This window comes from Notechis scutatus, chromosome 1 (genome assembly GCF_049901735.1).
Source record: "Notechis scutatus isolate UNSWTSFEM ecotype Mainland chromosome 1, rNotScu1.2, whole genome shotgun sequence".
Lineage (NCBI taxonomy): Eukaryota > Metazoa > Chordata > Lepidosauria > Squamata > Elapidae > Notechis > Notechis scutatus.
Window position 1 is genome coordinate 4,818,460 of NC_142009.1, and position 22,711 is coordinate 4,841,170.

General features: G+C 48.4%; 1 protein-coding gene across 1 annotated transcript; it reads right to left on the bottom strand.

The window, feature by feature from the left end:
• Positions 1–3,997: 3,997 nt before the first annotated feature.
• CENPV (centromere protein V) lies at positions 3,998–14,864 on the bottom strand. The gene is given in 6 exon segments (XM_087968931.1): positions 3,998–6,151; positions 7,211–7,325; positions 9,195–9,264; positions 10,546–10,644; positions 14,520–14,647; positions 14,650–14,864. Coding segments are annotated over 6 exon segments (684 nt in total). The 5' UTR covers positions 14,797–14,864; the 3' UTR covers positions 3,998–6,026.
• Between the last annotated feature and the right edge of the window lie 7,847 nt (positions 14,865–22,711).

Genomic DNA, 22,711 nt, shown 5'->3' on the forward strand with positions numbered 1-22,711 from the left:
CTTTCTGCTGGCAGCTAAAAAGACCAAAGGAGCATTGTTTAGTTGACACCTCAACTTACAACAGTCCATTTAGTGACCGTTCAGAGTTACGACGCCCCTGGAAAAAATTGACTTAGGACCGTGTTTCACAGTTACGGCCTTTCCGGCATCCCCGTAGTCACGTGATCAAAATTCAGAGGCTTGGCAACTGACTCGTACTTATGACCATGGCAGTGTCCCGTGGCATCACGTGATCCCTTTTTGCGACCTTTTGCGACAAACCAAGATCTACTTAACAACCTGATCACTAACTTATCAACTCCAGGGATTTACTTAACAATGGGGGGGCGGGTGGCAGGAAGAGTCGTAAAACGGGGCAAAGCTCACTTAAACAAAAATGCCTCACTTCACGACAGAATCTTTGGGCCCTGTTGTAGTTGTAAGTCAGGGACTGCCTGTATGTGTGGCTCAGGGTTTAAAGCAGGGAGTCTTTGGTGCCCTCTGAGCTTGGTGGCTTTCTTGCAGACGTTTCATGACCCAACTTGGGAACGTCATCAGTGCTAGAGGAGGAGGAGGAGGAGGAGGAGGAGGAGGAGGAGGAGGAGGAGGAGGGAGGAGGAGGAGGAGGAGGAGGAGGAGGAGGAGGAAAAGAACTGTGGGGTCCTTGGTGCTCTCTGAGCTTGGCTGTTTTCTTGCAGACATTTCATGACCCAACTAGGTAACATCATCAGTTCTAGATGTCTGTAAGAAAACATCTGCAAAACATCAGCCAGAAAACAACCAAGGATCCTTCTTAGACAGGAACATCTGGAGGGTTTGATCCAGCCTTTGGTTAGGGAATTGACCTTCAGCAATGGATTATGGATGTGACTTTAACTTACCCATAGAATAGAATAGAGCTGGAAGGGACTTTAGAGGTCTTCTAGTCCAGCCCCCTGCTCAAGCAGGAGAACCTATACCATTTCAGATAGTGTTGATTTGGGGCCACCTAGAAGGGTGGCTCTACAGGGAGTCCTCAAGTTACAACCACAATTGTTGTAACCCGAGACTTAACCTGTCTTCGTGGTTTCACCTGAACCATTCCTTAAAATTGTTCTCCTTGCCGATAAGATTAAAAACCCCCCCTCCCTCTTCTCTCACAAAAACCAATGCGTTTACCATCGCCAGACTCTGGTTCCGCTGTCTTCTGGTTCCCACAGAACACAAGAGATTTTGGTGTCACCATAGCCAGATGCTCTGGTGCCTCCGAGAAAACCGAGAGGCTCCTGTCTTGTACGTGGAAAAGGTTCAAGCTATACTGGGTGGTGATCCAACAGCATCCTCCAGTTGCTTGGCGTCCTCTAGTGGCCCGGAACGGCCCCAGAGGACTTTTGGGATGAAGCAGAGACCCAGAGAGGAGAAAAACAGGCATCGAGACCCCTGGGGGAGGGTCTGGGTAAGGTGCCTGCCTCGAACCAGGAAATTAACATCCGGTAACCGCAGCCGAACCGGAACCCACAGGGCCTCTAAAAATCCGGCGGGACCAAGAGGGGCCTTCTCTGTGGTGGCTCCTTCCCTGTGGAACATCATACCTGCAGAGATAAGATTGGAAATAAGATGTTATAGGTCCCTTCTCTTAAGGTGTCATGCCCCCATCGGAGTCTGAATCTGAGGAGGAAGACAAACAGCCATCAGGGAGCGGTGGAGGGCTTACAAGGGAGGAAAGGGCCCTGATTCCCTTCACAAGGCACACCTGGGGAGGGAGTTTAAAGGAGAACCAGTTGGGAGGGAGGTTTGTCGGGAACAAACGTTGAGTTTGTCTAATGTTGGCTGCTGTTAATCTGAGTTCCTGGCATCCTCCCACCTGGTTGGATTTACTGTCATGTTATTTCACTTGCTCTGCCGGATTTATTGCCGGATTTATTACCTTATTTTGCCTTGTTTAGTTTTCAGTTTACAACGTTTGAACTAGAATATCGGCAGCCAAAGGCTGTTGCAGGTTCGGGGGAGAGTTTTTCTCTAGACCGGAAGGTAACTGGATCATTGGAGGCAAAGTTGGAGCTAATAAAGGGACCTCTACTTATTCTCTGGCTGTGTTGCCTTTGTGCCATGCCCCAGGTCATCACATAAGGAGGTCCATCTGGTGGGACCAAGAAGGGCCTTCTCGGAGGTGGCTCCTTCCCTGTGGCACATCATCTCTGTGGAAATAAGTTTAGCTCCCTCATCTTGATACTCTTTCACAAGACCCTGAAGATGTGTTTTTTTCCAGTGGACCTGGGGACCCCAGAGCCCATCAAATGGCACTTTTGACTAACTGCTGTCGCTGGGGAGATGTGTGATTGTGGCAGTGTACTTCCACACACATTTTGTCAAGTTCTTATGATGATAGAAGCACAAGGAATCATTACATGTACCTCAACTGTACCGTGGCGGCACAGTGGTTAGAATTGCAGCATTGCAGGCAAACTCAAGTTCGATCCTGACCTTCTGGCTCAAGATCGGCTCAGCCTTCGGTCCTTCCGAGGTCTGTAAAGTGAAGACCCAGATTGTTGGGGGCGAGATGCTGACTCTGTGAAACGCTTAGAGAGGGTTGTAAAAGCACCGTGAAGCGGTATGTAAGTCTAAGGGCTAATGCTAATTCCTTCAGCTTTAGCGTGAAGAAACAGAACGTAGAATCGTAAGGCTGGAAGGGATCTCAAAGGTCATCTAGTCCAGTGATCGCCAACCGGTGGGCCACGAGAAAATTTTGGTGGGCCCCGAGAAATCTCACCCCCAGAGCACCACCCCCAAAGCAATTAATCCAGGCTGCGCAGAAACTTAAGGCTGCGCCGCCCATGACCCACTCACTCCTTACCCAGCAAACTTGCCTGCTAAATTGCTATTTTTCCTTTTTCCAACCTTCATCTGTTCTGCTGTGCTGGGAAATTTAGATTAGCTAGGAAGCAGGAAATGGCTGGATTTCTTGCTTTCTAGCTAGTCTTTAGATCTTCGGCTCTGCTTTTAAGCACAGCTGAACCTCCCTTAGGACTGAAGGTCCTATTATTCAGTGCAGACTCACGGCAAGCAAATTGTATGTGACAAGACTGAGCTAGCCGATGGCAGATAGATAGATCCCTGAATGATTCTGTGAGCAATTCAATCTGCCTGCCTGCTTTGCCTGATTTTGGGTAAAAGTTGCTCTTTTTTTATAAAAAATATATATCAATATTTATATCAATATTTATATTTACATACGAGCCATGCCAGCCAGTCACGACCACCAAACCACACCCACAAATTAGGCCACATCCACAGAACCGGTTAGTGGTCCCTGGGATTTAAAATTATGAGTTTGGTGGTCCCTGAGGTCCAAAAGGTTGGCGATCCCTGATCTAATCCAACCCCCTACTTGAGCACAATACTGTATACAATTCCTGACAAATAGCTGTCCGGTCTCTTTTCTTGAAAGCCTGCAGCGATGGAGAACCCACGATTTCTGGATCCACTGGTTAATTGTCCTGTCTGGAAGTTTCTCCTTAATTCCAAGTTGCTTCTCTTCTGGATGAGTTTCCATCTTCTGTTTCTTGTTCTGCTTTCAGGTGCTTTGGACAATAAGTTGACCCCCCTCTTCTTTGGGGCAGCCCCTGAAATATTGGAGGATGCTATCATGTCACCCTTAGTCTTTCTCTTTTGTTAGGCTAAACTTACCTAGTTGCCTTTACTGTTCATCACACAGTTTAGCCTCCAGACCCCTGATCATCTTTAACAGAATACAGAATTGGAAGGGACCTGTGAGGTCTTCCAGTCCAACCCCCCGCTCAAACAGGAAACCTCCTACCATTTCAGACAAATGGTGGTCCAGTCTCATCTTAAAAACTTCCCGTGTTGGAATACCCACATACTTCTTCCTTGCTCTTCTCTGCACACTTTGTGTATCGTTGCCTGTAATCTTACACAACTACACTGTGTATTTCGCACGAGGATGGGGGAACATTACATTCCCCCTTCCCTTCGAAATGAATCCAAATAAAAAGGACAAACGTTTTTAAAAATATGTGGGTTTTTTTATTTATTTTTTTATTTTTATTTTTTTCAAAACAAGAATTTCCTCAAAAGTGAGAAGTGTCGTTTGGGACAAAGCAACAGCATTCATACCTAAAACGCTGAACCTGAAAACTGAAATAAAGACACTTTAGGCATTCACACAATACACAAAAGAAATTCCCCATCCCGTAAGACAAACTTAAGTTTCTTAACGCCGGACAGCTCCGGCCACTCGGTTAGCCGTAGGTCAAATTAAGACTGTCATAAAAAGGGGTCCCCAAGAGAAATTATTCCAAGCACCATGATGGATCAGCGGCTCCTTCAAATTAAAAAAAAAAATTTCTTAAGAATCTATTTTTCTTTTAAAAATGGAGATCTTCTCCAAATCTTCAGGCTGCCTTAACTCAGCAAGGATCTCGGTTAGATGGAATCTCCTGCTTCCATTACAGGACATCGCCTTGCCAAAAAATGCAGGTAATTTACAGATTAACAGAATTGGAAGGGGTCTTGTAGGTCATCTAGTCCAACCCTCCGCCCATGCAGGAGATCCCACACCATTTCTGACCCAGGGCAGTCCAGTCTCTTCTTGAAAGCCTCCAGTGATGAAGCTTCCACAACTTCTGTTCAATTGGTTGATTGCTTAGATATTAGAGATTTACAGATTAACAGAGTTGGATCTTGTAGGTCATCTAGTCCAACCCCCCACCCAAGCAAGAGACCCCACACCATTTCTGACAAAAAGCAGTCCAGTCTCTTCTTGAAAGCTTCCAGTGATGAAGCTCCCACAACTTCTGAATAACAATAACAGAATAACAAAGTTGGAAGGGACCTTGTAGGTCATCTAGTCTAACCCCCCCGCCCGAGCAGGAGACGCTACACCATTTTTGACAAATGGCAGTCCAGTCTCTTCTTGAAAGCCTCCAGTGATGAAGCTCCCACAAGAAGACATTTCGCTTCTCATTCCAAGGAGCTTCTTTGGCTCTGACTGGATGGTGGGAGCAATGATTTCAATGCTGTTGTAACTCCCAATGTCACTAAACAAAAGGTTATAAGTCAAGGATGATCCGTAGGGCACCCTCCCCCTTGGAAATTCCTCTCTGGATCTTTGCACCGTAGCAAACATGATGGTGTAGCTTTGGGCCTTCCCAATGTTTACATCTTTTTTTTAAACGCTCTTTTCCCCCCCAAGGTAAGACAAAATATATGCCAGGTCCCTGTCAGAATCTGAATCCAAGGAGGAAGCAGAGCAGTTGATAGGGAGGGTGGCTCCGTTGGCTGTGGAGGAAATTGGGGAAGGGCAAACTCCGGCTGGGCAGATCAGGGAAGAGGTAGAACAAGGGAGAGGGAGTTCAGAGGCCTACCCCCTCTTCATCCTAGGGCACGCAGGGAGGAACGGAGAAGGGAGCAACATGAGTTGCATGGCTTGCGGGGGAGAAAAGGGCCCTGATTCCCTTCATTAGCTGCAGCTGGGAACACGGTGTATAAAAAAAGGGAAGCTGCGCGCAGCAAGTTGTTGGGAGCAAATGTGAATTTATCTTGTATCGTTGTGGCTTATCTGGGTTCCTGGCATCTTCCCAACTGTGTGAGTTTTGCCGTGCTTTCAAGTCAGAAAGTCTTTCTCCTGCCCTGTCAAGCTAATTACTTCAGTTTGGTTTGTTTGGATTTTTAGTTATAGTTTGTATGTACCTGGTTTAGGACTGAATTTTCTACAGTCACAGGTTGTTCCTGGGAGAGTTTATCTCGAAGGTAACCTGGACATTGGGGGCAAAACTGGAGATAATAAAAGAGACTCTTATTGCTTATTTGACTGTGTTGCCTTTGTGCCACGCCCCTTTTGGGTCATCACAACATACACCTAATTTTTGTATGTGTAGGACTGAGATTGTCCCTGTTTTTATGCCGCTATTCTATCCGATTGGGGGAAAATAGGCAGTAGAGAGATTATTTCACACATGCACACATAAAAAAAATGGCACCCTTTGGTTTCCTAAATGAAACCCGAATTAAAAGAAGGGCTCCTTCCTGGTGTTCCAGAACCAGCAAAGTCACGGTTTCGACATATTCCTGATGGTGGGGTGGCCCTTGACGGCTTTCTCCCATTCTTTCCCGTTGATGGGCTCCACTGTGATCTTGGTGATGGTCCCCTCATCCAGGCAGTGGGGTGCGATTCCTATGGGGGCGGGGGAAAAGAGAGAGAGAGCTGTAGCAGAAAAACAGAATTGGGACCTTGGAGGTCTTCTAGTCCAACCCCTTGCTCAAGCAGGAAACCCTATACCGGAGATTGGCCAATCTCTTCCTTAAACGCCTTGTCGTTTTTATGCCTGTTTTAGAGTTGCCACACCTCCAGGGTTGGAGCATTCACAACTTCTGGTGGCGAGCAGTTCCGCTGGTTAATTGTTCTGTCAGGAAATTCCTCCTTAGTTCCAGGTTGTTTCTCTCCTTGATTAAGTTTCCAATCATTGTTTCTTGTCCTGCCTTATGGTGCTTTGGAGAATAGCTTGACTCCCTCTTTCTTTGGGGCAGCCCCTCAAATACTGGAAGACTGCTATCATGTAACCCCAGTCCTTCTCTTTGTTAGGGTAAACATATCTAGTTGCCTTTAACTGTTCATCACACGGTTTACCCCACTCACCTCGCCTGGCCACCGGGCTGCTTCTTTCCACTTCTTTCTTTCTTCTTCTGCTTTTGGCTGCACGCAAGGAAAGCAGCAAAAGTCTTTCTTTCTCTCCCCCAAACTCTGCCAGAAATGAGTCTTTGGGACCCTGCAAGGCCTCCTGCTCCAAAAGGCTGTGTTGGCAAAAGACTCATTCCTGGCGGAGTTTGGGGGGGGGGGAGGGGAAAGAAAGACTTCTGCGGCTTCTGCTGCTTTCCTTGCATGAAGCCCAAAGTCTCTCTCTCTCTCTCTTTCTCCCCATGAGAATGGAGCTGGAGATCCCAAATAAAGAACGATCGATCGGTAGGAAAACGGGGTGAGGAGATTTTCCTGCAGGCTTTTTGGGGGGATTTTCCCAGGGTCTCTGGTCCGCGGGATTTAAAATTATGAGTTTGGTGGTCCCTGAGGTCCAAAAGGTTGGCGACCCCTGGAACAAAAATCCACATCTGCAGCAGTCCGAGAAAATTAAAATGAACAGGGTTGTAAAAATAATAATAATAATAATAATGGATTCATTTCTGGGAGAGAATGGCCGGATTCGAAACCCACCCTCGGCCCACAAAATCGTATCATTACCGTAACCGTCCGGATTGGAACGTGGGGTATAAAAACTCTGGACGCCACATGTCTTACAGAAGGTGTGCTGGGCGGAGTGAGTGTTGAAGGTATACGTGGTAAGATGGTCAGCCCCCTGGAGAGAAAGAAGAAGCATCAGAATTAGAGCTGGAAGGGACATGAAAGGTCTTCTAGTCCAACCCCCCCCCCCCCGCTTAAACAGGAGACCCTAAACCGGGGGTGTCAAACTCAATTTCATTGAGGGTGTCAACTCTTAAAAACATTCCTGGACTCCTTTCGAGTTGCCGTAGGGAAGTGGGGGGGGAAACCGGAAGGAGCAGCAAGGCAATCACAACCGGAAATACACTCCACGCATATTGTGATGACCAAGGGCGTGGCACAAAAATAACAAAGTAGAATAAATTCCCTTTAATGCCTCCAACTTGGCTCCCAATGTCCAATTATCCTCGGCTGGATAACAAACTCTTCCAAAAAAACAGTCTACGAAGGGAAGAAATGCAGCCCGGATCCAAAGTAGAGATAAATTAGAAATAAAATAAGCCAACACAAACCACACTGAAGTAATTATAACACAGCAGGCCAGGGTGATAAATTGCAGACTTCCACAAGATAACTCAGCACCCACAGTTGGGAGGACGCCAAATCCCAGATAAGCCTCGACAAAAGATAAGGCACGCTTTGCTTCCAGCAAGGTGCTGTGTGCAAACGCTCCTCTTATATCCTGTTCTCCCACCTGCAACTCACGAAAGGGATCAGGGCCCTTTTCTCTCCCGTAAGCCACGTTGCTCCCTTCTCCGTTCCTCCCTGCGTGCCCTAGGATGAAGAGGGTCTTCCTCTGAATGCCTTTCCCCCGTTTCTTCCACAGCCACCGGAGCCACACTCCCTCTCTCTGTCAGCTGCTCAATCTCCCCCTCAGAATCAGATTCCAACAAGGGCACGATACATACCTTACCAAGGCTGTATCCCAGGTTACCGACCCAGTTGGAGGGGCGTGACCTCTTAGAGCCCGGGAAAGTTCTCTGTTGGAGGACGTGATTTATGACACACCCGGGGAGGGGAGGAAACAGGGTTATAGGTGCACCGTAAATTACGCGAGTCAGAGCTGGCTTCATGAGGATAAGCGCCGACTCGTTGCTTCTAATAAATAATTGGATTTCTTTTGAAGTTTGGCTCGAGGCTCATGATTTGATTGGAGCATTTGTCGGAATCCTGACAACAGGGCCGCATCAGGGCTGCGGCTGACCTGGGGGCGTGGCCGACTGAGTGGGTGTGGCTGACTGTGTGGGCATGGCCATCTTGACACCACTCCCCAAACTTCTGGCGTGTTTCCTCTTCGCCCTGGGTAGACCGAGCCGAAGCCACACTGGCCTGATCTTTCCTCAGACCACTGTGCCACCGCAGCTCTAACAACTAAGCTCAGGGGGCACCAGGGATGCCACCTTCCTCCTCTTCCTCTTTGCAAAGCCCTTCTCTTCTAGCACTGACCTCACAGTCCTCCTCAACCTCCTCCCCCATCACTTCTCTTCCTCCTCCTCCTCCTCTCTGCAACCCATCCCATCTCTTCTAGCACTGATGATGTTTCCTAGCTGGGTCATGAAACATCTGCAAGAATACAAACCCAAGCTCGCAGAGCACCAAGGACCCCACAAATACAAAGTCATTATAATTTTGCCTATACTAAAATGTATGATATATTGATGCCCCACTGTGAATGTATTGTTGTGTGTGTGTAGATTGAAATAAAAAAACTTGATTAAAAAAAAATAATACAACGCTGTTATTACCTTTATTGTCAGAGTACAACATGTGTACAATGAGATTGGCTGAGCCTCCCTCACTAAGCCTGGATCCCAACTAAACCTTTTGCAGGGTTGCTCAGGTGGATGATTGTCTCTCAAAAGCAAGAAAGCATGTCCACCACTCAAAACGCAACTGGGAATAACCCCACAGGTGTCCAGGCCACATCTACCTGCCCTCTACTTACCTTCAAAAGCTTAAAGTGTGAAGCGGGCACGATGAAATGCCTGTTTTGTTTCTTCACACAGATGCTGCAACTGGAGAAGGGGAGAGAGAGAGAGGAGGAGGAGGAGGAGAAGAAAAAGAAATGTGAATTGGGGAGAGAGACTTAACAAAAAGCCCAGACAAGTAGGTCGAGCCTGCGAGTGAAGGGAAAAAAAAAAAGGAAGTTTTTGTAGCCCTTTTTGTGAGGAAAGCAAATTCTTTTCCTTTGCTTGGAACAGCTTACATCCTGCCACCGGCATTGACAAATCCCCAGTCAGTCAATTGCAGAAGGCAGCTTTGCTTGGAACAGCTTACATCCTGCCACAAAACTTTTTAATATTATTAAACAACAACAGCTGGCTATCCCAGGTGTTTGGGAAGAACTTGATAGGTGGACAAAAATAACAAATCTGGTCTGGTTGGCTGAGAACCCCTTGAACACCACCATCGGCATTGACAAAATCCCTGTCAGTCAACTGCAGCTTCGCTCAGAACGGCTTACCACAAAACCTTTAATATTTAACATCTGCCTATCCCAGGTGCTTGGGAACTCGATAGGTGAATAAAAATACAACATCCAGTCTAAACACTTGGCTGGTGATTGAGAACCACTAGAATACTGTTGGATTTGACAGTTTCCCCATTAGTCAATTGCAAAAGGCAGCTTTGCTCAGAACAGCTGATATCCTGCGACGAGATCTTTAAACACCATTAAACATCCATATCTGCCTGGAAAGAAAGCACTCGACAGGTGGACAAACATGCCAAATCGAGTATAAATATCTGGCTGGCTGTGCAACCAATAATAATACTAATAATAATCCCAAAATATCTGGAGTACCACTTGGACACCATGGGCATTGACAAAATCCCCATCAGTCAATTGCAAAAGGCAGCTTTGCTTGAAAAAAGCTTACATCCTGAGATGAGATCTTTCTTATTAAATATTCACATCTGCCTATCTCAGGTGCTTAGGAAGCATTTAACAGGTGGACAAATATGCCAAATCGAGTCTAAATATCTGGCTGACTGTGCAACCAATAATAATAATAATAATCCCAAAACATTTGGAGCACCACTCAAACACCATCAGCATTGACAAAATCCCTGTTAGTCAATTGCAGAAGGCAGCTTTACTCGAAACAGCTTACATCCTTGAAACGTGATCTTGAATATTTCTGAATATTCACATCTGCCTATCCCGGGTCCTTGGAAAGCACTCAACAGGTGGACGAATATGTCAGATCTAGTCTAAGTATCTGGCTGACCGTACGACAAAGGATAACACGTCCTTTACCTCTGTCCCAAGGAGAAAAGTATCTGGTGATACTTACTTGCAATCAAAAACATGAAGGTTATCGGAGGCCCAGACTTCAAACCGGACGGCGCCGCAGTGACAGCCTCCTGTGTGTTTCACCAGCCCTTGGTACTCACTAAAGAGAAAGAGATCAGTTCCCGATCATTTCCGGACCCAAGGAATTACAGAACAGCCAGTCCTCGACTTACGACCACAACAGAGGCCCCCCCACACACATTTCCGTTGCTAAGTGAGACAGTTGCTCGGTGTGCTTTGCCCATCGTTCTCGCCACAAGTTCAGATAATCCCTGCCGTTGTTAAATCAGTCACATGGTTCGTGAAGGGATTCTGGCTTCCTCGTTGTATTGGCTTGTCGCAAAAGGGGATCACTGGGATGATGCGACCGTCACAAATATGAGGCACTTGGCAAGCTTGTCTGAATTTTGATCACGGGACCATGGGAATAAATCTGAAAAAACGGCCCTACACCACTTTTTCCAGTGCCGTTGTAACTTGAGCGAACAACTGTAAGTTGAGGACCACCTGTACAGCCACGAGTGCGGGTATCAGCAACCTGTGGCTATGGAGCCGCATGCGGCTCTTTGGGCCCTCTGCTGTGGCTCCCTGTTGGGTGGTCCCTCCACTGACTGGCCCCTCCCCTCCCCCTCCCCTCGTTGCCTGGCCTGAGAAGGTAAACCACAAAAAAACAGAAATGAGACGCGCACACACATTTCCCACAGAAAACACCGGAAGCCAGAAAACCTGGGTAGACGTGGCGGGTGGGGTCACGTGACTAGGCGGGAGTGACTCAACTCATAAAATATTTCTACGGTCTTTTTAGAGTGGCTAACAGAAAGGGAAGGGGGAGCAGTCTGGCTGCTTGCAAAACTGAACATGAATTCCGTCAATGTTTTTTCAAAGATAGTAACTAGGTGACTGAAGTTTCTCCTGTGCAAAATTCTAACTGGAGAACATGATTGATGACTCTGGGCTATGGAGGCGTCCCATTGGAGAATATGAATTACGATACACCCAGAGGGTGGGTGGGTAGAAACCAGGGTCAAGGGTGACAGTGAATGATGTGCCTCAAGAGTCGGCTGCACCCAGGCAGTGCCGGCATGTTAACTCCCAATAAATCCTTTGGAAGTTTTGGAAGTTTGGCTCGAGACTCATGATTTAAACAGGGGGTAATTACCGGAATCCTGACAGTGACATTGAGTTGGCCACACCCACCCAGGTTTGGTGGCTCCCGGTGTTTTGTTTTCTGTGGGAAACGGATCCAAATGGCTTTTTGAGTGTTTTCAGGTTGCCGACCCTTGCACTACTAGATTAGAAGAATGGAATATATAGCTGTAATTCTGGAGATTTAACTTGTTTGCATTTGTTCTGTTTACACCAGGGGTGTGTCCTACCTTGGCAGCTTTAAGACCTGTGGACTGCAACTCCCAGAATTCCCCAACCAGGCTGCCCGGGGAATTCTGGGAGCTGAAGTCCCCAGGTTCTTAAAGCCGCCAAGGTAGGACACACTCCTGCTTTACACCCCAAAAGACCACATTTTTCCCTCCAACTCGTCGGTTCCTCAGCACGCCCACCCTGCAGGGTAGCACCCCCAAAAATGTGTAGACTTTCCCCTTTAACCTCCGGCTGCCCCATGGATGTCTTAGGCACACGGCCCTTTGTCCTTGAATCCATGCGTGCAAATCCAATCCATGCCCTCTTCCCAGCTCAAGAGCTCTGGGGGAAAAAAAAAAATCTGGGGTGAGTAAGGGTCCCAGGTATAGACCCAGAGGGGCTCTGGAGGTGAAAGGGAAGACCCCTCCCACAAAGCCTCCAGTAGTGAAACTCCCACAACTTCTGAAGGCAACTTCAGTTCCGTTCTTTCCAGCTTCCGGGTACATATGCCAGGTATTGGGGCACCCCTTCCTCATGTGCTAGTTTTTTTTTTGTTCCAAACACTTTAGAGCAGGGGTCCCCAACCACCGGGCCCCGGACTGAGATCGGTCCGTGGAACATTTCCTACCGGGCCACCGGTTTGCAGGGTGCCGCCATCTTGTTTTGATGAGAAAGTGCTTCCGGGTGAGCTTTTCCGGTTGGAAAGCGGCGTCCTGAAGGAATCCTCGCGCCTTAGTTTCATCGAAGGGGTGTGTGGCTTCGAACGAAACTAAGGCGTGAGGATTCTTTCAGCACCCAAGGCAAGGCGAGCCGAGCGACCGTCCCAAAGCCGTCCTTAAGTCCATCGACAAAGGTACAAAGGAGGAGTTGAAGGTGGCAGGGAGAAGCAGGGGACGGCTGGCTGGCTGGTCGCTCGGCTCGCCTTGCCATGCGTGCTGATGCCGGTACCGGGCCGCGGATCATTTTGTGATGCCGGTACCAGGCCGTGGCACAAAAAGGTTGGGGGCCACTGCTTTAGAGCAGTGATCCCCAACCTTTTTCTATGCCGTCCGGCATCAGCTAAGCGCCGCCATCTTTTGATGAAAAGTGCTTCGGTGACCTCACGGAAGCACTTTTCATCAAAAGATGCATGCCCGTTCTGGTGAGCTTTTCCGGTAGAAATGGCTTTCTACCTGGAAAAGCTCACCGAAGGCGCGCCATCTTTTTGATGAAAAAGTGCTTCCGGTGAGCTTTCTACCGGAAAAGCTCACCGGAAGCACTTTTTCATCAAAAAGATGGCGGCGCCCAGCAACCAGTGGCCCGGTAGGACTTGTTCCGCGGACCGGTACTGGTCCGCGGACCGGTGGTTGGGGACCCCTGCTTTAGAGGACCCCCAAGTAGCTCTCCCTCCCCACCCACCCAAAGAGAAGGTCCAGACAGGGGATCCCCCAATGCCAGCACAGAAAACCCCAGGCTAACAGGGGAGTGGGACGGGTTGAGGGCTCTGTCTTAAATGGGGTGGGGGACATCCTAGCGGGTCTCTCAGCCACAACAGCGGAGCTCTGCAAATCTCCCTGAAAAAGGAGGTTCGTTTGGTTTGGGAGTCCAGAAAGGGGTTTATTTGATTGGCAAGTCAAAAAAAAAAGGGGGGGTTCCTGGGTTCACGAGTCCAAAAAGGGGTTCATTTGATTGGTAGGTCAAAAAGTGGGGGTTCCTTAAGTTTGCAAGGCAGAAAAAGGGGTTCGCTTGGTTGGCAAGTCCAGGAAGGAAGTTTGTTTGATTGGCAAGTTCAAAATTGGGGTTCCTTTGGTTTGCAAGCCAAAAAAAGGGGCTCATTTGGTTTGGGAATCCAGAAAGCAGTTTCTTTGATTGGCAAGTCAGAAAAAAAAAAGGGGGTGGGTGGGTTTCCGCTTGTTTCCTGACTCCAAAAAGGGGTTCGTTTGATTGGCAGGTCAAATAATGGGGTTCGTTTGGTTCGTAAGTCAGAAAAGGGGGTTTGTTTGATTTGGGAGTCCAAAAAGGAGTTAGTTTGATTGGCAAGTTAAAAAGAAAGGGGGGTTCGTTTGATTGGCAGATCAAAAAGGGGGGGTCCTTAAGTTCCCAAGACAGAAAAAAAGGGTTCATTTGGGTTTGCAAGACAGAAAACGGGTTCGCTTGGCTTTGCGAGTCCAGGAAGGAGTCCGTTTGATTGGCAGGTCCCCCAAAAGAGGGGAGGATTTCGTTCGATTGGCAGGTCCAACAAAAGAGGAGGGGGTTTCATTTGATTGGCAGGTCAAAAAGGGGGGGGTTCCTTAAGTTCCCAAGACAGAAAAAAAAAGGGTTCGTTTGGGTTTGCAAGACAGAAAACGGGGTTCGCTTGGCTTTGCGAGTCCAGGAAGGAGTCCGTTTGATTGGCAGGTCCCCCAAAAGGGGGGGGTTCGTTTGATTGGCAGGTCCAAAAAAAAAGGGGGAAGGTTTCGTTTGATTGGCAGGTCCAAAAAAAGGGGGAAGGTTTCGTTTGATTGGCAGGTCCCTTGGTTTGCAAGTCAGAAAAGGGGCTGGTTTGGATCGCCAGGGTCTCTGGCTCCCCGCAAAGGGGCAGAGGAGAAAAGGGGGGTGTCGGGGGCGTGGCCTTCTCCCCAAAAAAGCCCCTTTACTCACAAGGTGTCGAGCAGGAGCTTGGCCGCCTCCTCGCAGCTGACCCGCTGCCGCTTCTGGAACTGCAGCCAGCGCTCCCGCTGCGCGCCCAGGGCCAGGCCGGGGGCTCCGCCGCCGCCGCCCCCGCCGCCCCCGCGACCCCCGAGCCCGGCGCCTTGGACGGCGGGGGCGGGGGCGGCGGCTTGGCCCGGGCCGCGCTCCTGGATCCCCGCTCGCGGGCCGGCGGAAGGGCCGAGGGCGTCCGCCTGCTGCAGCCCGGGGACCTCCGCGCCTTCCCCATCCTGACCGGCCCCGCTCCTGCGCTGCGCTGCGCTGCCCGGCCGGCCGCTGGAGGGCGAGCCTGCTCCGAGGAAGAGGAGGAGGAAGGAGCCGAGGGAGGGGAGGAAGGAGAAAGGGGGCGGAGGAGGGAGGGGAGCAACCTCCGGGGAGGGGAGGGAGGGGGAAGGGAGGAAGGGAGGGAGATAGATTTGGGGAAGGGAGGAGGAGGAAGGAGAAAGGGGGCGGAGGAGGGAGGGAGCAACCTCCGGGGAGGGAGGGAGGGGGAGATAGATTTGGGGAAGGAGGAGGAGGGAGGGGAGGGAGCAACCTCCGGGGAGGGGAGGAGGGGAAGGGAGGAAGGGAGGGAGATAGATTTGGGGGAAGGGAGGGAAGGGGAGGAGGAGGAAGGAGAAGGGGGACGGAGGAGGGAGGGGAGCAACCTCCGGGGAGGGAGGGGGGAAGGAAGGAAGGTAGATTTAGGGAAGGGAGGGAGGAGGAGGAAGGAGGAGGGGGGGGAGAGGGGGAAGATTTAGGGAAGGGATAGATTTAGGGGAAGGGAGGGAAGGATTTAGGGAAGGGAGGAAGGAGAAAGGGGGACGGAGGAGGGAGGGGAGCAACCTCCGGGGAGGGGAGGGAGGGGGAAGGGAGGAAGGGAGGGAGATAGATTTGGGGGAAGGGAGGGAAGGGGGAGGAGGAGGAAGGAGAAAGGGGGGCGGAGGAGGGAGGGAGCAACCTCCGGGGAGGGAGGGGGAAGGGAGGAAGGGAGGGAGATAGATTTAGGGAAGGGAGGGAAGGGGGGGGAGGAGGACCCCGGGAGGGGGGAGGGAGGAGAGGTAGATAGATTTGGGAGGAGGAGGGGGAAGGGGAGGTAGGGAAGATGAGGAGCAGGGGGAAGGGAGGGGGAAGGAAGGAAGAAAGGAAGAAGGATGGATCTAGGGGAAAGGAGGGAGGGGAGAAGAAGGAAGGAGAAAGGGGGAGGAGGAGGGAGGGGAACAACCTCTGGGAAGGGAAGGGAAGGAGGGAAGGAAGAAGGAAGGAAGATAAATAGATTTCTAGGGAAGAGGGGAGGAGGAGGAGGAGGAGGGAGGAAGGTAGGTAGATAGATATAGGGGGAGGGAGGGAAGATGAGGAAGGAAAGGGGGCAGGGAGGGGGGATAAGGAAGGAAGGAAGATGGATGGATTTAGGGGAAGGGAGGGAGAGGAGGAGGAGGAGGAGGAAGGAGAAAGGGGGTGGAGGGGAGCAACCTCTAGGAAGGGGAGGGACGGGGAAGGAAGGAAGGAAGATGGGTTTAGGGGAAGTGAGGGAGGGGAGGAGGAGGAGGAAGGTGGGAGAAGAGCTGAGGGGAGCAACTTCTGGTAATGAGAGGAGGGGAGGAGGAAGGAAGGAAGGAAGGAAGGAAGGAAGGAAGATAGATTAGATAGATAGATTTAGGGGGCCAGGGGAGGAGAAGGGAGAGGAGGGAAGGTAGATACATTTAGGGAAAGGGGGAGGAAGAGGAGGAAGGAGGGAGGGAGGGGGCAGGGGAGGAAGGAAGGAAGATGGATGGATTTAGGGGAGGGAGGGGAGAAGGAGAGGAGGAAGGAGAAAGGGGGCAGAGGAGGGAGGGGAGCAACCTCTGGGAAGGGAGGGAGGGAGAGAGGGAAGGAAGGAAGATAGATTTAGGAGAAGGGAGGGAAGGGAGGAGGAGGAAGGAGGGAGAGGAGAGGGGGAGGAGAACAAAATCTGGGGAGGGAGAGGGAGGGAGATAGATAGATAGATAGATAGATAGATAGATAGATAGATAGATAGATAGATAGATAGATAGATAGATAGATAGATAGATAGATAGATAGATAGATTTAGGGAAGGGAGGGAGGGGGAGGAGGAGGAGGTGGAAGGAGATGAGGGGAACAACCTCCAGGAAGGGGAGGGAGGGAGAAGGTAAAGAAGGAAGGGAAGGAAAGGAAGAAAGAGAGAGAGAAAGAAAGATAGAAAGAATAGATTGGGGGAAGGAAGGAAGGAAGGAAGGAAGGAGGATGGGGAGGAGGAAAAGGGTGTGCTGGGGGGGGGGGCAGGAGATCAACCAGGCACTTTACAAAAAAATGACCATTTTTCACACTTATGACCATTGCAGCTTCCCCAGGGCCATGTCATCACAATTCGGACATTGGGCTACCGACTCGTATTTATGACGGTTTGCAGCATCGCTGGGGTCACCCGATCCCCTTTTGCGACCTTCTGACCGGCAAAGCCAATGGGGAAGCCGGGTTCACTTAACGACCAGGTTCCTAACTTATCAACTGCAGCGATTCGCTTAACAACTGTGCCAAGAAAGGTTGTAAAATGGGGCAAAACTCACTTAACGAAGGTCTCACTTAACAGCATAAACGTTGGGCTCAATTGTGGTCTTAGACTTAAGGCTGCAATTGAGCCCCAAATTTCTCTTGCTAAGTGAGACCGTTGTTGAGGTGAGTTTCACTCCGTTTTTCTTCCGACGGTTGTTAAGTGAACCACACCATTGTTCAGCAAATCCGGCTTCCCCACGGTTGGTCAAAAGCTCGCAAAAGGAAGTTCACTACAAACCCTACAACGTCATAAATACGTGTCGGTTGCCAAGCATCCGAATTTGGATCGCGTAATATGAGGTCGTAAGTGTGAATAATGGTCATAAGTCACTCTTTTCCAGCCCCTTTGTAACTTTGTATGGTCACTAAACGAACTGTTTTTAAGTCGAGGAGTGCCTGGTTGCCAAATACCCAAATTGTGATTGTGTCAGGGTTCCCATCAGCTCAGCAGACTTCCAAAAACAGATCCATAACTTCATCTCTAAAATTATTAATCTCACAATAGTAATAACTAGCTGGATACCCCGTGCTTCGCTACGAAACTGTGTGATCGGAATTCTGCCTCTGCCTACCAGCACCCATCCGCATCCATCTGGCTAGCGTCCTGTCAGTCTGTGAGGAAAGTTGAGGGCTGTTTGGAAACTGAAAGAGTATTTGCTGTGTGAGCAAGCAGGAGACAGCAAGGAGTCTGGGCGTGGCTTAGCTCAACTGCTCTGTACTAAAGCTGCTTGGTGCTCTGAAACTGAAACTCCTCTGCTTTTGTTTTGCCTTTGGAACAGATTTCTTTTCAGGTGGGGAGGGGGAGTAGAACTCCTTAGCATCAGAGCATGTTAATAATAATAATAATAATATAGGAAATACTCTAAATGCTCTGAGGGTCCTTTTGAAAAATCCTTTCTTAGTGAGCCCCTAGAAGTCAAGAGGAACATATGTGCCAAATGTCAAGTTTGTAGGCTTTATGGTTTGGGAGATTTTGTGATGATGCATGAGGGGTATTATTTTGCTTTTATATATATATATATATATAATAATATTCATATCATTAGTAATAACTACATAGTAATAATAATATTTGCTTATCCATACTAATAAATCTTCATTGTATATTTAATCATTCTCTTAAACTTTTAAATTTCTAACTTCTGTTTCTGTTAACTAATCATTGATAAAACGAATCCCATGTTAAAAAGTATTCTTTTTCTCCTTTATTTTAAGTGAATATTATTGCTATTATTACGACTTTTCAAAACTACTCAGACAACACATTGTTCATGTAGATATTGAGTTTTTATGTTTGCTAAAGAAAAAGGTATAAATAAAACATTAAAAAATTTTTTTATTAACCTCCTTCAAAGAAGCAGTTGAGCTGGATTCTTTTGCAAGTTCCAGGTTCTATAAACGGCAGCCGGTGACTCAGTCATAAATTACGGATGATGCATGGCCAATTATTTTAAATAAATGATCATCACACAGACTTGCAAAGCATGTTTCCTGTACTGAACCGGATGACCTCAGCAAGAATGGCAGGCCCAAAACGCTCAGGACTGTATGGGTTGGAAACAGGCGGAAGAGCCTTCATCCTACGGTGGATAGAATGATGAATTTGGGATGTGGAAGTCAGAATCTTTCAAAGCTGAAAAGTCTAATGAAAAGAAGGACTAGGGAAGACATGATAGGGTCTTCCAATATTTTTTTTTTCAAATTAAATTCAGAATAGAGCTGGAAGGGACCTTGTAGGTCATCTAGTCCAACCCTCCCCCACCCGAGCAGGAGACCCTACACCATTTCCGACAAAGGGCAGTCCAGTCTCTTCTTGAAAGCCTCCAGGGATGAAGCTCCCACAACTTCTGAAGGCAACTTCTGTTCCGTCGGTGGATTGTTCTCACGGTCAGAAAATTCCTCCTTATTTCCAGGTTGAATCCTGGATCAGTTTCTATCCATTATTCCTTGTCTGGCCTTCAAAGGTTCCTTGAAGAATAGCTTGACCCCTTCCTCCTCTCTGTGGCAGCCCCACAAATATTGGAAGATGCTCTCCTGCCTCCCCTGGTCCTTCTCTTCCCTAGACTAGCCAGGCCCAGTTCCTGCAACCGTTCATTGTATGTTTTAGCCTCCAGTCCCCTAATCATCCTGGTTGCTCTTTGTACTTTTTCCAGAGTCTCAACATCTTTTTTATAATGTGGTGACCAAAACTGGATGCAGTATTCTAGGTGTGGTCTTACTAAGGCTTTATAGAGTGGTATTAGTACTTCCCTTGATCTTGACTGTATCTCTCTGTTAATGCAACTTAGGATTGTATTAGCTTTTTTGGCTGCTGCTGCACAACATTGGCTCCTATTTAGCTGGTTACCCACTAAGACTCCAAGATCCCTCTCACAGTTACTGCTATTGAGCCTGGTTTCACCCAGTCTGTATGTGTGGTTTGTGTTTTTCTTGCCTGAGTGTAGGACTTTCCTTTTCTCTACGTTGAATTTCATTTTGTTGGATATGGCCCAGGGTTCAAGTCTGCCAAGATCCCTCTGGATCTTGAGCCTATCTTCTTAGGTGTTAGCTATTCCTGCCAGCTTAGTATCATCTGCAAATTTGATAAGTTCCCCTTCTATTGCCTCATCAGGTCCACTGCGCATGCGCACAGGGCTCTCACCAGCCAGCTGATTGTCAGCATGTGCCGTGCATGCGTGGGGGGTGGGGCATGTGTGTGTGGGTCATGCATGCATATGCAGAGGTGCAGTGGGTGCACGGGGACATATGTGCATGTATTAGGGCATGGGGGGGGTCACACATGCATTGCATTAAGGGAGGGGGTCAACTTATTTTCCAAAGCACCAGAAGGCAGGACAAGAAGCAATGGATGGAAACTAATCAAGGAGACAAGCAACCTGGAACTAAGGAGAAGCTTCCTAACAGTGAGGACAATTAACCAGTGGAACAGCTGGCCACCAGAAATTGTGGGGGCTCCATCACTGGAGGTTTTTTTAGAAAGTCTGGACAGCCACCTATCTTAAATAGTATAGGGTAGTGGTGGCTAACTTTTTTGGGCTCCTGTGCCAAAAATCCCCCCCCCCCCCCCCTGCTCATGTGCATGCAATCCCCCCCCCACGCCACCCCCTTACCTGTACTGGGCCTCACAGCTGATTTTCGGCCGGTTTGAGGCCTTTTTCGGCCTCCCAGAGGCTTGAAAAAAGCCTCTTCAGGCTTTGCAGGCCACATAATAGGCCCATTTCATCACTTCCGGCATTACAGGAAGTGACGAAATGGGCCTATTACTCATCTTACAGAGGCTTTTTTCAAGCCTCTGGGAGGCCGAAAAAAGCCTCAAACCAGCTGAAAATCAGCTTTGAGGCGCACGTATGCGCTGTGAGGCGCACGTATGCACGTATTGCCTGCGGCTCGCATGCCGGCATAAATGGCTCTGCGTGCCACCTGTGGCACCCGTGCCATAGGTTCACCATCACGGGTATAGGGTTTCCTGTGTGAGCAGGGGGTTGGACTAGAAGACCTCTAAGGTCCCTCCCAACTCTGCGATTCTGTTATTCTAAAAAAAAATAAAGAGGTCCTTGAACCAAGCTCAATTCCTGATGGCACAATCATGCAGACAGGAAATGATAATTACAGCTCAGAGCTCTTCCAGAGGCTTTTCCTGTTGTGGTTAAAAGCGGATTTTTTTTTCTCACAGCTCTTTCAGCCCCAGAAACGGTTTTAGGAGCAGAACAAAGCAATGTGGATAATTGAAGTAGAACCAATCAGTGTATGGCGGCAGCCAAAAAAGCCAATGCAATCCTAAATTGCATTAACAGAGGGATTCAATCAAGATCAAGTGAAGTACTAATACCACTCTATAAAGCCTTAGTAAAACCACACCTAGAGTCCTGCATCCAGTTTTGGTCACCACACTATAAAAAATATGTTGACACTGGAAAAAGTGCAGAGAAGAGCAACCAGGATGATGAGGGGACTGCAGGCTAAAACATATGATGAACAATTGCAGGAACTGGGCTTGGCTAGTCTAGGGAAGAGAAGGACCAGGGGAGACAGGAGATCAGCCTTCCAATATTTGAGGGGCTGCCCCAGAGAGGAGGAAGGGGGTCAAGCTGTTTTCTAAAGCGCCTGTAGGTCAGACAGGGAATAATGGATGGAAACTGACCAAGGTGAGATTCAACCTGGAAATAAGGAGGAATTTTCTGACAGTGAGAACCATCAACCCATGGAACAGAAATTGCCTTCTGAAGTTGTGGGAGCTTCATCACCGGAAGCTTCCAAGAAGAGATTGCACTGCGATTTGTCAGAGATTGTGTCAGGTTTCCTGCTTGGGCAGGGAGTTGGACTAGATGACCTACAAGGTCCCTTCCGACTCTGTTTATCTGCTACGGGTGTGTGGTGTGTGTATGTGACGGTACAGAAATAGAATCGGCTAGAAACTGTAACCTGGTTTCCCAAGTTCCTGGGGCGTTCGAAGTTCCTTTACAACCAGCGTGGACGAGACTTTTGAGTTTCCAAATACGTTTCTTTTCTCCCCCCACCCTCCAGCCTTGCTCTCTTTGCAGGAATGTCGGCGTGATCGTGAGTCAGCAGCACAAAGGTTTTGGGAAGCCTGCCCATTTTGTGATTCAGATGAATAAATTGCAAAGGGCACTGGGCAGGCTCAACCAGAATGGCTTCCTGCCTGCGGTAAGCTGATTTTAAAACCAGCCTGGGCAAGGATCCACCCACAATTTCTGCAACTGGTATATAAAATCATACATTGCAATGTCCTACCTGTCAGTGAATACTTCAGCTTCAACCATAACAACACAAGAGCACACAATAGGTACAAACTCAAAGTAAACCGCACCAAACTTGATTGCAGGAAATACGACTTCAGCAATAGAGTGGTCAATGTCTGGAATACTCTACCTGACTCTGTGGTTTCTTCCCCAAACCCCAAAAACTTTAACCTTAGACTGTCTACTATTGACCTCACCCCTTTCCTAAGAGGTCTGTAGGGGGTGTGCATAAGCGCACCAACGTGCCTACCGTCCCTGTCCTATTGTTTCTCTTATTCTTTTATTTTTCTTATATGTACCCATTTCATGTATTCACAACTATGTATACACTTATACTTATTATCTTGTAAACAATTGGCAAATCAAATAAATAAATAAAATAAATAAACTCATTTAAGCTGCTCGGTACAGGAGAAGTATCTAGCTCCAAAAAAATCAGCCCCGTTCTGTACTTGTAATCTTCGGCTTACGATGGACAATTGAGCCCCAAAATTTCCATTCGCGATTCAAAGCGATGAAAGTGAAACTCACTTTAGGGGAGTTTAAGCGAAACTCACTTTAAGTTTAAGTCAGTTTTGCTCCATTTTATGGCCCTTTTTGGCTAGTCATTAAATGAAACGCTGCCGTTATGTTAGTAACATGGTTGTTAAGCGAACCTGGCTTCCCCTATTGACTTTGCTTTGTCAGAAGGTCGCAAAAAGGGACCGCGTGATTCCGGGACACAGCAATTGTCATAAATATGAGACAGTTTGCAAAGGTTGGAATTTTGATCACGACAAGAGATGCTGCAATGGTCGTAAGTGTGAAAAACGGTCACAAGTCACTTTTTTCAGTGCTGTCGTGACACTAAAC